This window comes from Stenella coeruleoalba (genome assembly GCF_951394435.1).
Source record: "Stenella coeruleoalba genome assembly, chromosome: 5".
Lineage (NCBI taxonomy): Eukaryota > Metazoa > Chordata > Mammalia > Artiodactyla > Delphinidae > Stenella > Stenella coeruleoalba.
The window spans coordinates 14,505,563-14,524,785 of NC_137150.1; the positions used below are offsets into that span (position 1 = coordinate 14,505,563).

Here is a 19,223-nt window from a genome sequence, read left to right on the forward strand (position 1 = left end):
TACAAACCCTATTCTTTTTCAAACCAAAGAATAAGTAGCCAAAGAATGTAATCCACCGGTCTGAAATTCTGCAGTTACTCAAGGCCTGGGTGGGGGTGAAAACCTTCTCAACTAGATTGCTAATGGACCATTTTAACCAAGTATAACATCAAAGAGAGAAAAGTTAAAAAAACATACTCACCTATACATCTAGCAAATCTTAGAAGCAAAGAAAACATTCTACATAGGCCGGAACTCTGATTACTCAAAACCAGGTCACCCAGAGCTGGCCTGCACATTTCCAAATACAGCATGTTAACAACTCGCTAGACTTTTAAAAGCTGATTGGATTTTTTTTGGTTTTGTTGTGTCTTCTTTTAAGGAAAGTGCATCCTGGCTGTCATATATTTTCTTTCAGCACTAATGATACTTTATGCCTTGTAGGTTTAAAAGTATTTGTCCAGTTATTTACTTTAACTGTAATTGAGTTGGGGGGGGAGGGAGTGAGGGAGTCACTCCTTCCGTACGCAAGGAGACAGCCGCCCCTCTGCCCCTTCTGGAATGTTCTCTTGCTATTAATTAAAGAACTACAAATATGAGTCATACCCACGGGTTTACGGGTGACATAACTAGATATTCTGAGAACATTTCTCATTGAGGAAATGAACATCCATTCAGTCTATGGCAAGATCAAAAGGCAAGAGGGTGGAACAAAGGCTACAGAACGTCCCAGGAAAGGATCTAGCCTTGGTGTAAAAACTGGACATGCAGGGTTTACGGCCTACTCTCTTGGAATAATCTCAGAAACCAGCAGTAGAGATTACATAAATTATGAAGGAGACAGTCAGGAAAAGCTCTGCTGATAAAGAGCAAACAATCCTTATAAACACAGAGAAAAGGAAAATGTAAAGCGAAACCAACAACACTTTCTCCCTGACTAAAAAAGACAAAATCAAATCTTCATTTCTGAGAATTCTTTATAATAAGCAGTAATCTCCAAAGTGTTTAAGACTTTTTCATCCTCAAAGTCCTTTAAGATCCAAAGGTCAGACATACTAAATTCTCTCTTTTAAGAGAGGCTTCCCCAAACAGAAGAGGTCTAGGTCTGTCTTCACAGGCCAAGGGGTTTAATCATTTTTAGAGTCAAAGAAATGCCTTCCTCAGCCCTCGTCTTGGGTGTGTCCCCTGCTGGTCACCTGCACAGACCAGCAAGCACTGCACCCACCGGAGGTGCCCTCCCCAGAGGGGAAAACATAGAGGAGCATCCTTGGAATGCAGCAGGACTTCCCATCAGTTTCCTGGAAGAATTCTGGGACCTTAGGAAGAGGTATTTCTTTGTTTTATAAACAAACACAGAGGATGCCGCTCCTTTTCTTATTCATTCCCTCTGTTAGCTCTTGAGCACATTTGTAATATTCTCTTTCTCGGCTGTTTTTAAATCTCAAATAGCTTTCTATCACCCTGCCCTTCTTGGTTTTCTTCACTTTTGGAAAAGTTACTTCTAGTGCCAAAAACATGAAATGAGCATTTATCGTTTTTATGTGGATGGCTTTTTTCCTTCTTTTTCTTTTCTTATATCTCTCTAACAATCCAGGGACCCTGTTAAAATACTCTTAAAAAGTGGAGATTATCTCTTTGGGTTGGCTTTCGCTAAGATTCTGTTACAGTCTTAGGGTTGTTATTCAAGAGCTACTGATCCATTTTAATCACACCATGTAGGAGCCAAGTGGGAGAGGGTGTAGGAACCCCAGAGGACCAAGACTTAGGGAACTTCTCCTTTCCCTCCACTGTTCCACCCTCTGACCCAACATAATACCTGCCTATGATGATTGTTCTAAGAGGAGGTTTCCAGTTTCCAAACAAATTGGTCAGCTATCTCTAAGTGGACAAAATCGCAATGTAACCAAACAGGACCCTACAGGGCCTTCCCAAGGTAGACATCACCCCGACCCCGCCAAAACCCTCTGTTTTTGCTCTCTCTGAAGTACCTGATGCACATTTCCTGAGTTGTTTTACAGATGCTAAAACCACCACCAAATGGAAGAACTTAACTACTTGATGATCATGAGCCCCCAGACCGACTGGCACCTAAGGATTCATAATGTCAACCACCCTCTTACCTCAACACCAACCAATCAGAGAATTATGCACGAGCTGATCACATACCCTGCGACCCCCTCCCTCACGTGGCCTTGCCTTCGGGGATTTTGGGATTTTTAGAGTGTGAGTCACCCATCCTCGTTGTATTGGTGCCTTTACAATAAACACTGCACTTTCCTTCACCACAAACTGGTGTCAGTAGATTGGCTTTACTGTGCACGGGCAAGCAGACCCAAGTCTGGTTCAGTAGCAGCACGGGTGGACTTGACAGTTAAGCCCCCTTCCCTTCATCCTGTGTGAGGATAGACTGCCTACTAACTGCTGGTGAAACTGCAGGCGCAAACAGGATGGCTTCTGCCTCTGCATAAACTCTGGATGGGAAAGAGGGATCAACACGTGAGGGAACCGTTGATGGAAGCTGCCCACCTTGGCTAGGCACGACGCTAACCACTTGCATGAGTGGTCTCACAACAGGAGGTGCCGATAAGGACACGGTGCTGCCGTGGACAACTAACCAGGAGAATTTTCGGGAGGGGCCGAAAGCAGGGAGGAGATGCCAGCCCATAATGTGCGCCAACCTCCCAGAAACGGTCATGCTAGACCCATCTTGGCTGAGAGATGCGAGAACCACCAGGGAGGACCCTGAGTCAGATCAAATATGGGCACAAGCAAGATGACTGGTCAGAGACAACCCCACAACCAACCCTATGACCATAAAACCTGAGACCGAGAGCCACATGGCAGAGCGGTCCTCCTGGGTTCCCTTACCCTGCTGTTCTCCGCCCAGGCACCCCTTCCCAATAGTCTTCTGCTTTGTCAGTACGTATGTCTCCTCACACAATTCATTTCCAAGTGTTAGACAAGAGCCCATTTTCTCAGGCCCTGGAAGGGGTTCCCCTTCCTGCAACAAACATATTTCCCCAAACTGAGTATCTATCTCTTTTGACAGAAATCACTGGTCTTTCTGCTGCCTGGTCGAAGGTAGGTGATACAAAATGACTTCAATTTCAGTACCTAAGAAAACTCAGGGCCTAGGATCACACTGCCAGTTAGGTCATATTCCTAGGGCTCCCGGGTCATAATTTTATCAATGATTAAAATAAAATGATTTTTAAAACACTGTAAATATAAAAGCACACCACCTAAAGCACAACACACCCATCAGGAGTCATGGGGATGAAAATAATAATATCCATCTCTCAGGACACTGAGAAGATGACAGTGAGAAGACAAGCATCTGTATAAAGCACCCAGACCTATGCTTGGTGCATAACAGGTAATCAATAAAAAAAGATAAATAGTAGGTAGAGTTTACTGTTTTGAGGGAGTCTGTGGACCAAGGGTAATTAGGTAGGGAAGACCGACAGCCGATATTCTGAAACCCTCTCCTCGCACATACTTACTGAGTCTCAGCTCCCAGCAGCATCTCCACTTTCTCGTTCACGTGGTTACTAAGGACTGTCAGCGTAAAGAGGTGACTAGCAGAGTTCTGTCTTGAATAAAGCACTGTGGAACTGTTCTTCCCTGGAGAAGAATTAAGCTCTTCACTGTCACAAGACTCCACCAGTAGCTGATCTCTTAAGGAATAATCATTGACATTGTAACTTTCTTCACTGTAAGGAAGAGGGAAAAAGAACACAGTAATTCAGTGGATGAGACTGTGACATTATCGGTTTTCAAATCACATTTTGGGGGAAGGTGGCAGGGGAGGGAAGGAGGACAGGGAGAGAATGATTTATTTTATTTTTTATTTTATTTTTTTATTTTTTTTTTGCAGTACGCGGACCTCTCACTGCTGTGGCCTCTCCCATTGCGGAGCACAGACTCTGGACGCGCAGGCTTAGCGGCCATGGCTCACGGGCCCAGCCGCTCCATGGCATGTGGGATCTTCCCAGACCGGGGCACGAACCCGCGTCCCCTGCATCGGCAGGCAGACTCTCAACCACTGCGCCACCAGGGAAGCCTGAGAATGATTTATTTTAAAAATAGGAATTGGACTCTGAATTAATCTACTGATTATGAATCAATAGAACCCTCCAAAATTAAACCTGTTAATTACTATTTTTCTGTAGTATACTAAATTGTATCTTACATATAAAAGCAATATTAAAAACAATTATTAGCACCTACTGTATAGCACAGGGGACTCTACTCAATTTTTCGTAATGGCTTATATAGAAAAGAATCTAAAAAAAGAGTGGATGTATGTACATGTATAACTGATGCCCTTTGCTGTACTAACACAACATTGTAAATCAACTATACTCCAATAAAAATTTAAAAAAAACAATTATTAAACCCTCTAGGTTTTATTTTACATTTTCCTGGCATTTCCTTGCAACGAGTGAGACACGCGTGCATCATGGTAAGGCTTGAACAGCTATACTTCCCCAGCCTTACCCCCATCCGCAGGATAGAGGTCGTCCCAAACCTACTCACACTCTGGGTAGCGAAGCTGCACTAGCAGCCTCCAAACCACCAGGCACAGGAGGGAAGAACAGCCCCAGAGGTCTGCTTGCTTCCGGCAAGACGCCCAACCCATCCTTCTCTCTAACATGCATGGCCTCACCACCTGTTCAGAAACCACCAGGACGGATCCCGCCACGCCCTTTATCCCTGCTTTTATGCCCAAGACCGCCTGGTATACTTCATTCCCCTGAATGTACTCTCACCTGCACAGTGCTGTGAACATGCCTAATCGGGCCTCACCTCCCTAAGCCCCTCGGTTGAAGCATTCCACTACATCCTCTGGAAATGCACCTCATTTAGGGAATCCAAGAAAATCTTCTAAATCTTCAGCCTCTTCTCTGAACTCTCCCTTTACCTTGTTGCCTTAACAGAAACTTGGCTCTTCTAGAGAGCACAGCCTCCTCTGAAGGCTCTCTGCCTGCCCTGCCTGAGTCTCATTACTCCTAGACAATGATCGCTTTGTCCTCCCAGAAGGTCCCCAGCTTTGATGCTCATGCCATCAGTCTCTATCTCATCCTCACAGTCATCTCCAGGCCCCTGGATCATGCCTCATCCTCACTCATGCGTTTAGTTACTGGCTTACTGTCCCTCTCCAACACTACTTTCTTGAATTTCCATGTGGCAATCCTTCCATTACCCCAGCCTCTCAGTTCCTTGACTTCCCCTTCAACAATCAACCTTGTCACTACCACCAACTGCAACCTCTCTGCAATCCCAACGTCAAACACCTCCGTCTAACCAGCCCCGCCAATCTCTTTGGCTCACCTCTTCTAATCCTCAACCTCAACAATTTTAACCCACCGTTCCTACAACCCACTCACTCCACCACCTTTCCCTCCATCCTTAAACCCTTCATGTCCTCTCATTCATGCTTATTCACTTATCCAACTTGAATTTCTTGATACCTACTTACAATCCCTCCTTGCAGACACGCTCATTTCCTTGGCAAATTCCAACTCTGCTTAGATACACCTCCCCTCTATTCTCTATGTGTACTCTCAGTTGAACACGGCAGAGCTCAATAGTAACTGCTGAGTAAATGGATGACCATGCAATACATTTTAATGTATTCTAGGAACCATATTGTATAATAACCTTACCTAATAATAAATGCAAATGTATGAACTCAGGAGAGCTAAGCGATAAAAAAATCCTTGTGCCCAACTATACTAGGAATTTCAGAACAGGCCATTTTGTTCAAGATTTCTTAGAAAGTTTTTCATTCGGTGGTGGGCATCTGCCTGTCAACCACTCCCTGTAACTCTCCTTTAAAAACTTTATAATCATTTTTAAAATTTAGTTTGATTGATTCTTCCCCCTCCAAAACCGGCAAACACAGTTATATCATCTATAAAAGCAAAACACTGCCTTTTGATCAAGTCTGTTTGTTGCTAGGGTAATCATCTGTATTAACTGAAAGTTCACACGGCAAGATCACCTCCAAAGCTCCCCTGAGACTGCCAACGGACCAGCACAACCATACTCAGAATATATAAAATATTTCTCATATCAAAATGAGGCTTATCAAAGGTCCCATAATTTTTATAAAAGGAGGAACCAGGGTAATACACTTTACAAACAAACAACGTTATACTTTTAAAAGACCGTGTTTACCAGAAACAAAGCAGTCGACTTCTGGCAAAGCTGGTGTCAGGCTGCACCCTGCAGGCCTACAAGCCTCGTAGCTGCCCAGCCTCGAGACCGAAGAAAAAGCGCGGAAACAGCGACAGAGACATCAGTGGTTTATTGGAGAGGGGATCTCACACATCCAAAACATCTGTGCCCTGTGCTGCAGACAGCAAGCGGGACAGGGCAGCAGTCTTCATTGCTCAGGGTGGGGGAGAAGGAGGCTACCATTTATAGGGGGAAGTGACGCCAGGTGGGCTTATCAGTTACCAGGGAGACCAGCAGCTGGGGCACATCACTCACAGCCCCTCAGGTTAATGACTATCACAAGGGTATATGTTTCTCTTTAATAAACTAGCAGACGGAATCATTCTGGCCTGATGATTAGAACAATCACTAGCTGGGGCAGGGGGCAAGCACGTTCCTGTGAGTAAGGTGTAGGTAGGTGGTACTGCTCCAGCAGGGGACGTACAGACAACAAGAGAACAGCCATCTTGAGTGGCCTGACCATACAGCAAGTAAAGCTTATAATATTGTCTAGATAGCTCAGACACAGATGTAGTAAAACCCAGGACTCAGGATAAAACCAAAAAGTAAAAAATAAAGACAAAAGCAAAACCTCAACAACAACATCAAAAACAAGAGGAAAAAACAAGATGAACAAGGACTTGCCTGTTACTGTCTTCTCTCTGCACCTTTGAGTTACTCTTTCGGTCCAACTCACAAGTTTAAAAAGATGACCTTTTAGTTAAAGACGCCCATTTCCAGTTAAAAATAATTCTGCTTCAGACAGAGAAATCCAACCTCCTTAATGCTGCGCACATTGGGTATGTAGGCAGTGCCCTAAATAATGACAGTGCAAAGGTATTCTTTGTATTCCCAAAGAAATAAAAGGCAAAGAAATCTATATGCCATAAAGCCATCATTCAAGATGACTCAAGTTCCAAAAAGTCTTCAGCGTAAAGTGGCCTTACTTACTAGGTAGTCCCCAGTAGAATTCAAGACGAAGAGTTCACAGGAAACTAATGTAAACAAATAGGAAAAAACTAGTTAGGTCTTTTTTTCCCTCTTAATTTTCAGAGTTCATATTTCTCCCAGTGTTTGCCTAAGTACAAACAATACCAGCTACTGTTGTTTCATCCATGCGTTGAATCTTTGTCTTCGGCGGCGGGGCGGGGGGTGGGTAATTAGAGACAGAAGAAGTAGACACGTTAATAGAATGTTTTTTTAATTGTTCTCTTAAGCCATGACAACTACAACGCCATTAAGACCTAGGGTGACCGTTTGATCCAGTTTACACCTGTGGTTCTCTCAGGTGTCCGGCTGGAATGATAGAGAGCAGCCACTTTATTCATAGCTATGTGAGTTCACCTCAAGGTATCCGTGTCTACACACCTGCACATCTGGGTCACTGAATGTGCCTGCACACAGAACTTCCCCACTGTTTTGCCTTCTGTATCCAAAATAGGATGCAGGAAACAAGTCTGCTCTTTTTTTTTAACTGATTCAATAGCAGTCACCCAATATCATTATTTCATCTAGACCTGCAAACATCTTCATTATGTGATACACAATGTCCACCACTTCTTCACTACTCCTTTAATGAATTTAATATAAAAAACTTGATTTAACAGTAGCCAAGTAAGTGGATGATTCATCCCTGTCAGCTATTATTCAAACCCACTGGAATAAAAACTGAAAAGGAGCTCACTCTTGCTAGCGTGTTTATGCTCTCTCACACACAGACACATTCACACACTTAATCTCATAAAGGTTCAAAATAATATTTTCCCCTCTCTAAATCTGCTAAATACTGAGTGAAATTCATTCTCCTCATGTCAGCCAGCACCTACTGTGTCTCTCATGCTAATACAGAAGGATAACTGTTAAAATATGGGCTTAAGCAGAAAGAAGAGGAACGAATCCACAGTCAGATGCAGCCATTTACAACCCCACTTCCTCCTCTGCCGACCCACTTACTGTGTCCAGTAAGTACAAAGAGAGCTCAGCTGGGCTGGGGAAGATGCTCCTTTCCTAGGGAAGTTGATGCTAATCAGACTTCCCCATGTTTGTTTCTTCCATTTAACAAACATATGGTTTACACAGTCCCTGAAACAATTTGGATCAAGCAGTTAGGAAGTTAAACTGCTCAGAAAAAGGCAAATGGAAAAACCACCTTTCCTCGCACAGAGAAGTTTATATGTAGACTTCCTCTGATTGTCTTAGACGGGCTCCAAGTTTACCAGCTGCTCATGAAACAAGCGGCAGCTTTGTGCAAGCAGAGGCTCCTATCAGGCACAGGAATCAAATCTATACAAGCCTGTTGCTCTGTGGTATAAACAATGATGGGTCTCCCTGTTGAAACCCACTTGAAAGTAGTAACCTTTGTTGAGATTCCTTTCTTTTCTTAACAAGATAAAAAACTATCAGTAGAGAACAGGATATGGTGGTAAATAAGTACCTCAATTATTCTTCCCTTGGAAGGCGTTCTTTTGTTAAGCAGCTCGATAGTGTTTGGTTCTACTACATGCTACCTAACAGCATGGGCTGAAAACTGATACACCTTTTTGTGAATAGTGGATTTCTTTTTTTTTTTTAGTTAATTAATTTGTTTATTTTTGGCTGCTCTGGGTCTTCGTTGCCGTGCGCAGACTTAGTCTCCAGTTGCAGTGAGCGGGGGCTACTCTTTGTGGCGGTGCGCGGGCTTCTCATTGTGGTGGCTTCTCGTGTTGCAGAGCACGGGCTCTAGATGCGCGGGCTCAGTAGTTGTGGCACATGGGCTCAGGAGTTCTGGCTCGCGGGCTCAGTAGTTGTGGCTCGCGGGCTCTAGAGTGCAGGCTCAGTAGTTGTGGCGCACGGGCCTAGTTGGTCCGCGGCATGTGGGATCTTCCCAGACCAGGGCTGGAACCCTGGCAGGGAAGATTCTTAACTGTGCCACCAGGGAAGTCCCAACAGTGGATTTCTTAAAGTGATTATTACGGAGCACTTTGAACTTTCTCTCCCACAGATTTCTATGAAGGTGGGATTTTTCATACTGGGCATGTATTTATTACTTTTAAATCAGGACAGTATTTACAACTGCATACAACATACATACATTTTTAGAATACCAAAGCTGCACATGTACATACTCAGCAGTGAGTGCAGGGTGACAGACACCCAGCTCCACTCAGGACTTACTCTGAGAAGGAGGGGGAGGAAGAAGGCATGATGATGAAGAGGCTTTAGGTACACCTGCAGCATTATGTCAGGGCTGTTGTTTAAAAAGAAGAGATATGACAGTGATGTAGCAAAAAATTTATATCTGTTAAACATGGATGATAGGCATGTTAGTGTTCGATAATTTTCTGTATGTTTGAAATATTTCGCAATTCAAGGTAAAAAAGATTTAATAATAAATGCATAGACGTGAAGACTATCATCATTCCACGTGTCTGTGGATGCCTGAGGGTTTAGGTGAAGGGACTCTTGGGCGATGGAATTTTTTTGGCCCTATAAACAGCTGATTATTTGCATATAGCATCATTGACTGAAAATATAAGGCAAGAGTGAATTCACTACAGTGGCTGGGTTAAAAAGAAAAAGGCTTTTCTGAGACTTCCCTGGTGGTCCAGTGGCTAAGACTCTACACTCCCAATGCAGGGGGCCTGGGTTCGATCCCTGGTCGGGGAACTAGATCCTAGATCCCATATGCCACAACAACAACGACAACAAAAAGATCCCGCAGGCTGCAACTAAGACCCAGCGCAGCTAGCTAAATAAACAAACGAATAAATAAATGTATTTTCCATATATGAATGAATAACACTCAGAAAATATAATGGTAGAAGTGATCTTATTTATAATAGACACAAAACCCACAAAATATTTAGGATTAAACTTAACACGTTTCTCCTATATGAAGACAGCTTTCAAGTACTTTAGAAGAAGGCCTGAATGGATAGAAAAGTTTGATATTAAAGAGGTATCAATGCTTCCTAAATTAATATATAATTTTACCACCATCTCATTGAAAAAAATCTCAGGATTTTGGGGGGCAGCAAGGACAGGGAATAGTCAAGCTGATTCTAAAACATACAGAAAAATAAACACGTAAGAAGAGTCAGATTGTGAAAGAAAATGAGAGTGGACTAACCATATCATATATTAAAGACATATTTTAAAGCTACAGTAATTCAAAGACTGAGACTGATAGGTATTAGCTGACAGACAGACTAGTGAAACAGAACAGTGGCTTCACAAATTGACCCCAAATACATCTGAGAATTTACTACATGATACAAATGACATTTCAAATCTGTGGAATACTGACGGTTTAGTCAACAAATCATATTGGGACATCTGGAGAAACATCGGAAAAATTTTTAAAAGCTGGCTCCCAATCTCACTCCATAAACCTGGGTACTTCCTTGGGTCCAAGACCTAGGTACATAACAGTCATGAAGAAGAGGCAGTGATGGAACAGGTCTTTCTGTGGGGCCTTGTGACCAGGGGGTTGCTTTTACACATGCAAATACCATCGGAAGGGTTCCCACCTTACCCTTTATGAGCAAACATCTTACGTTAATAAGGATGACCAGGAATGAGAAATAGGCTAGATGACCAAGATGGAACCAGGAATATGAAAGCAAAGATGGAGATGGGGAAAACGAGAAGAAGGGTTAGACTATAAAGACCAGCTTTCCTACCCTCCTGCTCAAGCCAGCCTTATCTGTGAGTTGTCTCACCTTCCACCTTGCGTTGCTCTTGAACTTTCTTTCAGAGCCAAAATCTGACAGATTGGAAGGAGAACTTCCAATTCTTCCTTTTGTAAAAGAGTTAAATTTAAAAGAAAAGATGCTAGTAAGGATTATCCAAAAGAAAACACAATGATTTTCTGGCTCTATCGTCAAAAGTAACATTTATTTTTCACCTAGTCGGTAGCTCCTTTTCCACAGGCTTTGTTTAAAACATTCACACAGTTTCCCCGTGTTGAAAAAAATCTTTACTTGAATCTGCTTGTCAAAAGACAAACGTCGGGCTTCCCTGGTGGCGCAGTGGTTGAGAGTCCGCCTGCCGATGCAGGGGACACGGGTTCGTGCCCCGGTCCGGGAAGATCCCACATACCGAGGAGCGGCTGGCCCGTGAGCCATGGCTGCTGAGCCTGCGCGTCCGGAGCCTGTGCTCCGCAACGGGAGAGGCCACAACAGTGAGAGGCCCGCGTACCGCAAAAAAAAAAAAAAAAAAAAAAAAAAAAGACAAACGTCTCCTGAGCTAGCAGCTGCCTGCGTTTTGTGCCCACATGCCAGTGAAACTGCTCCCCAAAGCCATGGCGGCCCAACACGCTACCAAATCCAGTGAGCGGATGTCACCACTTTCATCAACAGAACTGGATGAGGCTGAGCACCTGTGACATCCTGAAACTCCATCTTCCTCTTCTAATGCCTTCTGCAACGGTTCTAAGTCATCCTTTGTTATGGCCATTCTCTAAGATCCTCTCCTAGACCCTCCTGCTTTTCTCTCAGGGATTTACAACGACTCTGCCATTTTCCCCATGTGCAGATTCACAAAAGTCTGTGGGGTTTTATAAAATCAAAGAGATTCTTCCCATTTCCCTTCAAGACACGTACAAGAATTCTTCCTCTGCAGATTTCAACTTGTTTCTCTTCCCCTTCTGAAAACATTACTGCTAAATCCCCACGCTTGATCTTGTGCTTAACTGGAATAAGAATACCCTAGTTAAACATTTCTAGGATGGGGGAGATTGGATTATGCTGAAATTTACTTTGAGTTAAGAGGTTAAAACACTTTTTTCACATGGCTGAAGTTGATTTCAATTTTAAATCTTGGTTTTAGAATTAAACACATTTTTAGTAGAAGAATATACAATTTTAAAGTAATAAAGTACAGTATAACAGGTAAGAGTACAGACTTCATTGAGAATGTCTGGTAAGAATCCCAATTCCATCACTCACTCGCTTTGTGATCCTGAGCAAGTTACTGATCCTGTCTGTGTTTTCTCATATGTAAACTGGGAATAACAATACCCATCTCTTAGGATTGCTGGGAGAATTAAATGAGATAATACATTTATTATCTTTTTTTTTGGCGGTATGTGGGCCTCTCACTGTTGTGGCCCCTCCCATTGCGGAGCACAGGCTCTGGACACGCAGGCTCAGCGGCCATGGCTCACGGGCCCAGCGACTCTGCAGCACGTGGGATCTTCCCGGACCGGGGCACGAACCCGCGTCCCCTGCATCGGCAGGCGGACTCTCAACCACTGCGCCACCAGGGAAGCCCCTATCATCTTTTTGCATGTAGAGCTTTTACAGTCATGCCTGGCTTACCGTCAGTAAATGTTATTAGCTATTATTTCAAATCTTCCTGCAGAACATCATGCCTTTAAATTGCCTGGCATTTTGTTAAAAGCCTAAGAATTATAGGTGCTTTGCAAATGAGTGAGCGGACTAAGCATAATTAGAGCTAAATACCTGTGTCAAGAAATTCATAATTTGGCAGGGGCTCCGACCAGCAAAACAAGGCATGATATTTACCCAAAACCTGATTTCAAACAGACTTATTTGCTCAGCTCCTCAAAATAATTCTGAAGACTAACAAACATGCCACACGCATGTTATGAACATTAACCTCCAAGTCTTTGTGAACAGTTTTCATTTCTCTTAGGATGGAACACTGCATGGAATTGCTGGGTCATATGGTAAACTGCTTAACTTTTTAAGAAACTGCAAGACCACTTTCCAAAGTGGCTGTATCATTTTGAATACATTCTCACCAGCAGCAGATTAGGGCTCCAGTTCCTCCACACCCTCACCAACACTATCTTTGTCTTTATTATAAAGTCATCCTAGTGGCTGTGAAGTGGTACCTGATTTTGCTTTTAACCTGCATTTCCCTAATGACTAGAGATGCTCAGCAGCTTTTCATATACAAAACCATTTGGAGATCTTTGCTGAAATGTCTATTCAAATTTTTGCTTACCTAAAAATTGAGTTGGGGGCTTCCCTGGTGGCGCAGTGGTTGAGAATCTGCCTGCCAATGCAGGGGACACGGGCAAAAGCCCCGGTCCGGGAAGATCCCACATGCAGCGGAGCAACTGGGCCCGTGAGCCACAACTACTGACCCTGTGTGTCTGGAGCCTGTGTTCTGCAACAAGAGAGGCCGCGACAGTGAGAGGCCTGCGCACCGCGATGAAGAGTGGCCCCCGCTCGCCGCAACTAGAGAAAGCTCTCACACAGAAACGAAGACCCAACACAGCCAAAAATAAATAAATAGATAAGTAAATTAATTAATTAATTTAAAAAATTTTTGAGTTGGTTTACTTTTGAGTTTTAAGAATTCTTTATGTAATCTGGATATAACTCCTTTATCAAGTATGATTTGAAAATATTTTATCCCAGTCTGTGGTTTGTCAATTCATTTCCTTAATGATTTTTTTCCTATTATGTAAGTTTCAGGTGTATCAATACATTGTTCAGGACCACTTTACAGCATAGCCAGCTTTTAAAAGACTTTTAAAAGACTAAAGACTAGACTTCCAAAAAGGAAAAAAAACAAAAAAAACATGCCATACGCTTCCTATTTCATTGTTGAGAAAATAACAAATAGTGGAGAAGAGGGTCACATTTGTTGGTAAAATAAGGATCTGTTGTGATTCACTGACACCAAGAATGATGGCCAATAATCCACAACAGGACCAGAAAGCTCCCATTCCTGGCACCACGGATCTCCAGCTTCTCCAACCTGGAACCTCCCTGGCTGCCACAGGACATCCTGAACCCATGGTCCTTGACAAAGAGGAGATGGGCAGGTCCAAGAGGCTGTCTGACGTTACTGAAGCTTCCTCTCTGGCATAACCAGAATTAAGCAAGCTCTGAAGAAAAAGTAGGCAGCTTCTGAAGCTGGTGACTCCAAATTACGGGAGTAATCCCCACACTGCAATCCAGGTTTATCTCCAATGACCTCCTTGAATAAAGGGAAAAATATACTGAATTCACTTTTGTCAGCCACAAAGTTATAGTGTCTCCTAATCGGGTATGAGGGATGTTACAAGAAAATCACTACTACAAACATATACACATGACTCATAACAATTTATAAAAGATTAAGAGTCGATCAATGGTTATCTCTCACTCACTTGCCATCTGACGTGGGTTCTTGATGGGGGAGGGGAAGGGAGAGGCATGGCATTAATTGTAATTATTCCTAAGGCCATATTTCAGAGGCCATAATCCAGGTTTGTCCTTGGAGTGCACCAGACCTTCAGCTGTGTAGCAGTGGCTTAAGGTTTCAAACCATTTTTTTAAAACAAGAAAATATTCTAGAAGCAGAAGAGCAATAATCTGATTTGCGCCAAAACTTTGGGGAGATACACAATACTAGGAATAATGATGATATGCAGCAGGTATCCGTCCCTCAGCAGGGACAATTCACTATGTTAAGAGCTTTGTGTGCACTATCTCACTTAATTCTCATAGACATTCCAGGAAGATGATGACATTGTTATCCCCATTTTACAGATGAGAACACTGAGACTGAGGGATTAAAGGCAACTTGCCCAAGGTCACACGGCCAGGATTCTAAGCGCAGTTCTGTCTGACCCCAGACATTGATACTGTGCTTCTCAGCTGGTGAAGCTTTTGACACTGAATGGCAACATCAATTCTTCTTACAGACACAGAGGAGACAATACTCTTACTACTCGCGATGTCAGGGGATCAAGGGTAGGTGAGGTGGCGAGAGTAAAAGAGAAGCAGGAAGAGGAAAGGGGGTTCTCATTTCTCTCCCACCTCATCTCTCCATCTTGATCTTAGGACCTGACCCAAGTGGTCAGAAACAACCAAGTTTTACGTTCCAGGAATAAAAGTGCTTTGAGTCAGAGTCCTACTGCCTTTTCTTTATCCAAGATACTCAAAGTTAATTTTCCAAGGAAGGAGTTTATTCTGCAGAGACAGAGGGACAATGTCAGGTGGCCTCAGCTTTCTATAATGGGAAAGCTGTCAAAATGGAAAAACTCAAAACGGGGCCAAATCAGGCCATGACCCTTTCCAGGGAGTCTGCACCGCTTTAAGCTACTGGGCAGTCAAACTACTTAGGGAAATGCAAGTTCTAACTTAAATCCCTGCACTCCTGATAATGATCAGGTAGAATTCTATTACAGAAAATCTTTCTTTTAAAATCCGAGGATTTGTAATGTGTCACAGGGTTCAAGTTATGTCAATACACACAATATTTATGGAACTAGGAATCAGGAAGTGGAAAGCTCCTTTCTTAAATATCTGCGGGAAGGAAATGTTATGAAAAGGAAATGCTCTTCCCCACACTCTGACACTAGATTAGCTAAAGGTAGAGAAAAGCTCACAAAAGCAGTTTGGTACCACTTCTAACTTTCTCCCATGACCAGTAAAACTATAAAAATATTCACTTAAAAAAATCTTGCTTTGAAGAAGTTGTTTATCAAAGCAAACAGAAAAGGTGCAAGTTTCTAGGCTATTTTTCCCAATAACATTATAGGATAGCGGAAAGGTGAAAATATTCTAGAAAAATGAAATTGAGAAGTAACGAACATAAATTGTTAAGAGAGAAGGTTTTAGAGTCAAAGACTCAGATTAGAATCCTGGCTTTGATGAGAGACCTTGAAAAGAGACTTTATCTCTCTCTGCCTCAGTGTCCTCATCTGTAAAATGGAAATAATACTAGGTTGCGGTGATAACTCAATGGTATGTTGCATATACACTCTGAGCACAATGAATGGCACACTGTAACGTGCAATAATATAGGTGCTTATCATCATTATTACTATTACTACTCATCTAACTATAGGGATACCCAAAAACATCATGGCTAGATCATTTGTGGGTACAGAATCCAGGAGAAGAATGAAAGAAACAAATCAGGACATGATTACGTTTACTGGTATGTATAACAAGACTAGACTAGATTTCTGCATTCTTTTGGTACTGTGCCTAACACCCATACCAGGCCAATCTATCTGCAGCTCTAAGGGCATAGCAGGGCTGACTGGAGAAAAAAAAATGCACTACCAACGAGATACTCACATGAACCACAGCGGGAGGACTAATACCAGCCAAGGGGAAGTGGGTTCTAAATCTCCAGCCACTTCTGGCTTTTTTTGAACCCACCCCCCAACCCCATTCATCTCAAAGGCAATGTATTAGTTCTTTTAAAGAGTTCTTGGGACTTCTCTGGCGGTCCAGTGGTTAGAACTCCGTGCTTCCACTGCAGGGGGTGGAATCCTGGTTGGGGAACTAAGATTTCACAAGCCACACAGAGTGGCCAAAATAAAAACTCCTCCTGTATTCCAAACTACCCATGTTAATTGGTATTCTGTGGAAAAGAGGGTTTCCTAGCTGTGGCTGGAACTACCTACTATCAAACCACTGCCTCCTCCCCTGCTGCACAGCTAATCTAAAACAACCCTGGCTGTCTGATTCCCCTGCCGTATGCTGCTTTCCCAGCCTCCTTTATAAGGACAAGTTTTGTGAACCAAGACTGACACGTGAGATACAAGAAGTCTTCTGGGCTTCCCTGGTGGTGCAGTGGTTAAGAATCCACCTGCCAATGCAGGGGACACGGGTTCAAGCCCTGGTCCAGGAAGATCCCACATGCCACGGAGCAACAAAGCCCATGCGCCTCAACTACTGAGCCCGTGTGCCACAACTACTGAAGCCTGTGGGCCTAGAGCCCACAAGCCACAACTACCAAGCCCATGCACCACAACCACTGAGCCTGTGTGCCACAACTACTGAAGCCCGTGTGCCACAACTGAGCCCATGAGCCACAACTACTGAAGTCTGCAAGCCACAGCTACTGAGCCTATGTGCCACAACTACTGAGCCTGCGAGCCACAACTACTGAACCCCACAAGTCACAACTACTGAGCCCGCAAGCCACAACTACTGAGCCTCCGCTCTAGAGCCTGCGTGCCACAACTACTGAAGCCTGCGCACCTAAAGCCCATGCTCCACAAGAAAAAAAACAACCGCAAGGAGAAGCTGCACACCACCATGAAGAGTAGCCCCTGTTTGCCGCAACTAGAGAAAAGCCCATGCACAGCAAGGAAGACCCAACTCAGCCAAAAATAAATAAATAATTGTTTTTAAAAAAAGAAGTCTTCTGAAGACTGTCTGAGAAAGGTTTTCCTCTGCTGATAAAAAGAGAAGCCACTTGAGAAAAAGAGTCCCTTTGGCCAGGCTCTATTCTTCACCCTTGTCTCCCTCCTATGTCTTTGAATGAAATGATGATGCCTGGACCTGCAGGAGCCACCTGCAACCATGAAGCTACGTGCACAGGGGCAAAAAGTGAACAGAGCACAGTGCAGCTGAAGAATGGGAAGGGGCTGGGTTACTGGTGACCACTGGACCTGGACTGTCCACCCTCGGTCTTCATGTTTGGTGAGAGAGGTAAATGTCTTAATCACTTGAGCCACTGCTATGTGGGAATTCTGTCACTTGTAGCCAAAAGCCTTCCTAAATGATCCAATAGTGAATCTTCCAAAGGGGGATGGAGTATGTAGGGTTTTCCAAACTCACTTGACTTCTTATGTATGTGTGTGTGTGATAATTCAACATTTTTATCTCTTAAACCCTTTTGTATGGGTAGCTCAAAACATTAGTTGACACAATAGTACAAAATAAAAGCAAGCTAAAAAAAATAAATAACTTCCTCTATAGAGCACAGTTTTGCAAATACAATCCTAAGTGTTTTTCAGATTGAGGTTACCTGTCATTTATGGATAAGTTTATAGATAAAACTCCAGAAGATGTGAGAAGCCACATGATAAAGTGCCAGACTTGCTTTTACCAAAATTAATTGAAAATGAATCTATAATGGAGCAGAATACAAAAATCACATGTCTTTTAAAAATAAAAGAGAATTCAAAGAAATTTTAACTTGCGTGTGGAATGGGGGGAGCCTGCCCACTGAGTAATGCAGCCACTCAAATTGTGTATATTTAACCATCTAGATGGATTGGTTCACGTTTGACAAATATTTATTAAATGGTCATTATGGGCCAGGCACAGTCTCTGCACTGAGGATGCAAAGGTCAACACGACAGACGTGAACACATAGTAACACAAATATTATGACAGAGAAAGTGCAGGGTTCTATGGGAACACAGAGCAGCGGAAATCAACCCACTCTAGAGGAATGGATAAGAGCTCCCAGTGGATGTGTGGCAATTAATCTAAGACCTAAAGAATGAAAAGCACTTTGCCTAGAAAAGATTTGGGGTGGAACAGGGTTATGAGGTAGAGAGGGTATTCCAGGCAGAGAAAGAAGCACGTGCCAGGTCCTGGGGGCTAGAATGCCTCAGTGAGTGCAAGGTGGGACCATGGAAGGGCTGTTTGCAAAGGACAAACTGAGTCTTTTAAAAAGCATACTCCGGCTATGGAATGTAAATGGATGGAGGGATGGTGGCATGAATCCAGCTAGGTGTGTCTTCTGGGCGAGCTCAAGGAGGTGGTACAAGGGCGTTGCAATGTGTGAGTAAAGAAGCTGTTTCATCATGAGTAGAAGACTGGGGATTTGACGGACGGGGAACACGGTGAGGAAAAGGACAAAGTGGGCTTTCAGATTTACTGTGGAGCAACTGGGTGGATGGAAGCGCCCTTTACTAAGCAGGGAACAGACCCTGGAGAAGGAACAGGTTGGAAGGAGACTGGGACATGAATGTAACCTGAGAAAACTCCAAATACAGCTGTTCACATCACATGACCATGATGACATTCAGAAATCTACGAAAAATGGCATCAATGTTAAAAAAAAAAATGTGTGTTCTAGAACTAGCTAAGACATTACAGCACATTTCTTCATTCTGTGTTTAAGTGAGGCAGTGGTGATGTGCGGAGGACTACAGGAGGTTGAACTGTGTCCTCCAAAAAATATGCTGAAGCCCTAACCTCTGGAAATAAGGTCTTTGCAGATGGAATCTGTTAAGATGAGACCATTCTGAATTAGAGTGGGCCCTAAATCCAGTAACTGGTGTCTTTATAAGGAGAGGGTGATTTTAAGACACACAGAGACACAGG

General features: G+C 43.3%; 1 protein-coding gene across 1 annotated transcript in view; it reads right to left on the minus strand.

Annotated features, from left to right (window-relative positions):
- The window catches only part of ARHGEF26 (Rho guanine nucleotide exchange factor 26), a 154,269-nt gene that overhangs the window by 20,663 nt on the left and 114,383 nt on the right, over positions 1–19,223 (minus strand). Inside the window, exon 12 of the mRNA XM_079923069.1 lies at positions 3,483–3,692. Coding sequence (XP_079779195.1) covers positions 3,483–3,692 — 210 coding nt within the window. The remainder of the gene's footprint in view (positions 1–3,482; positions 3,693–19,223) is intronic.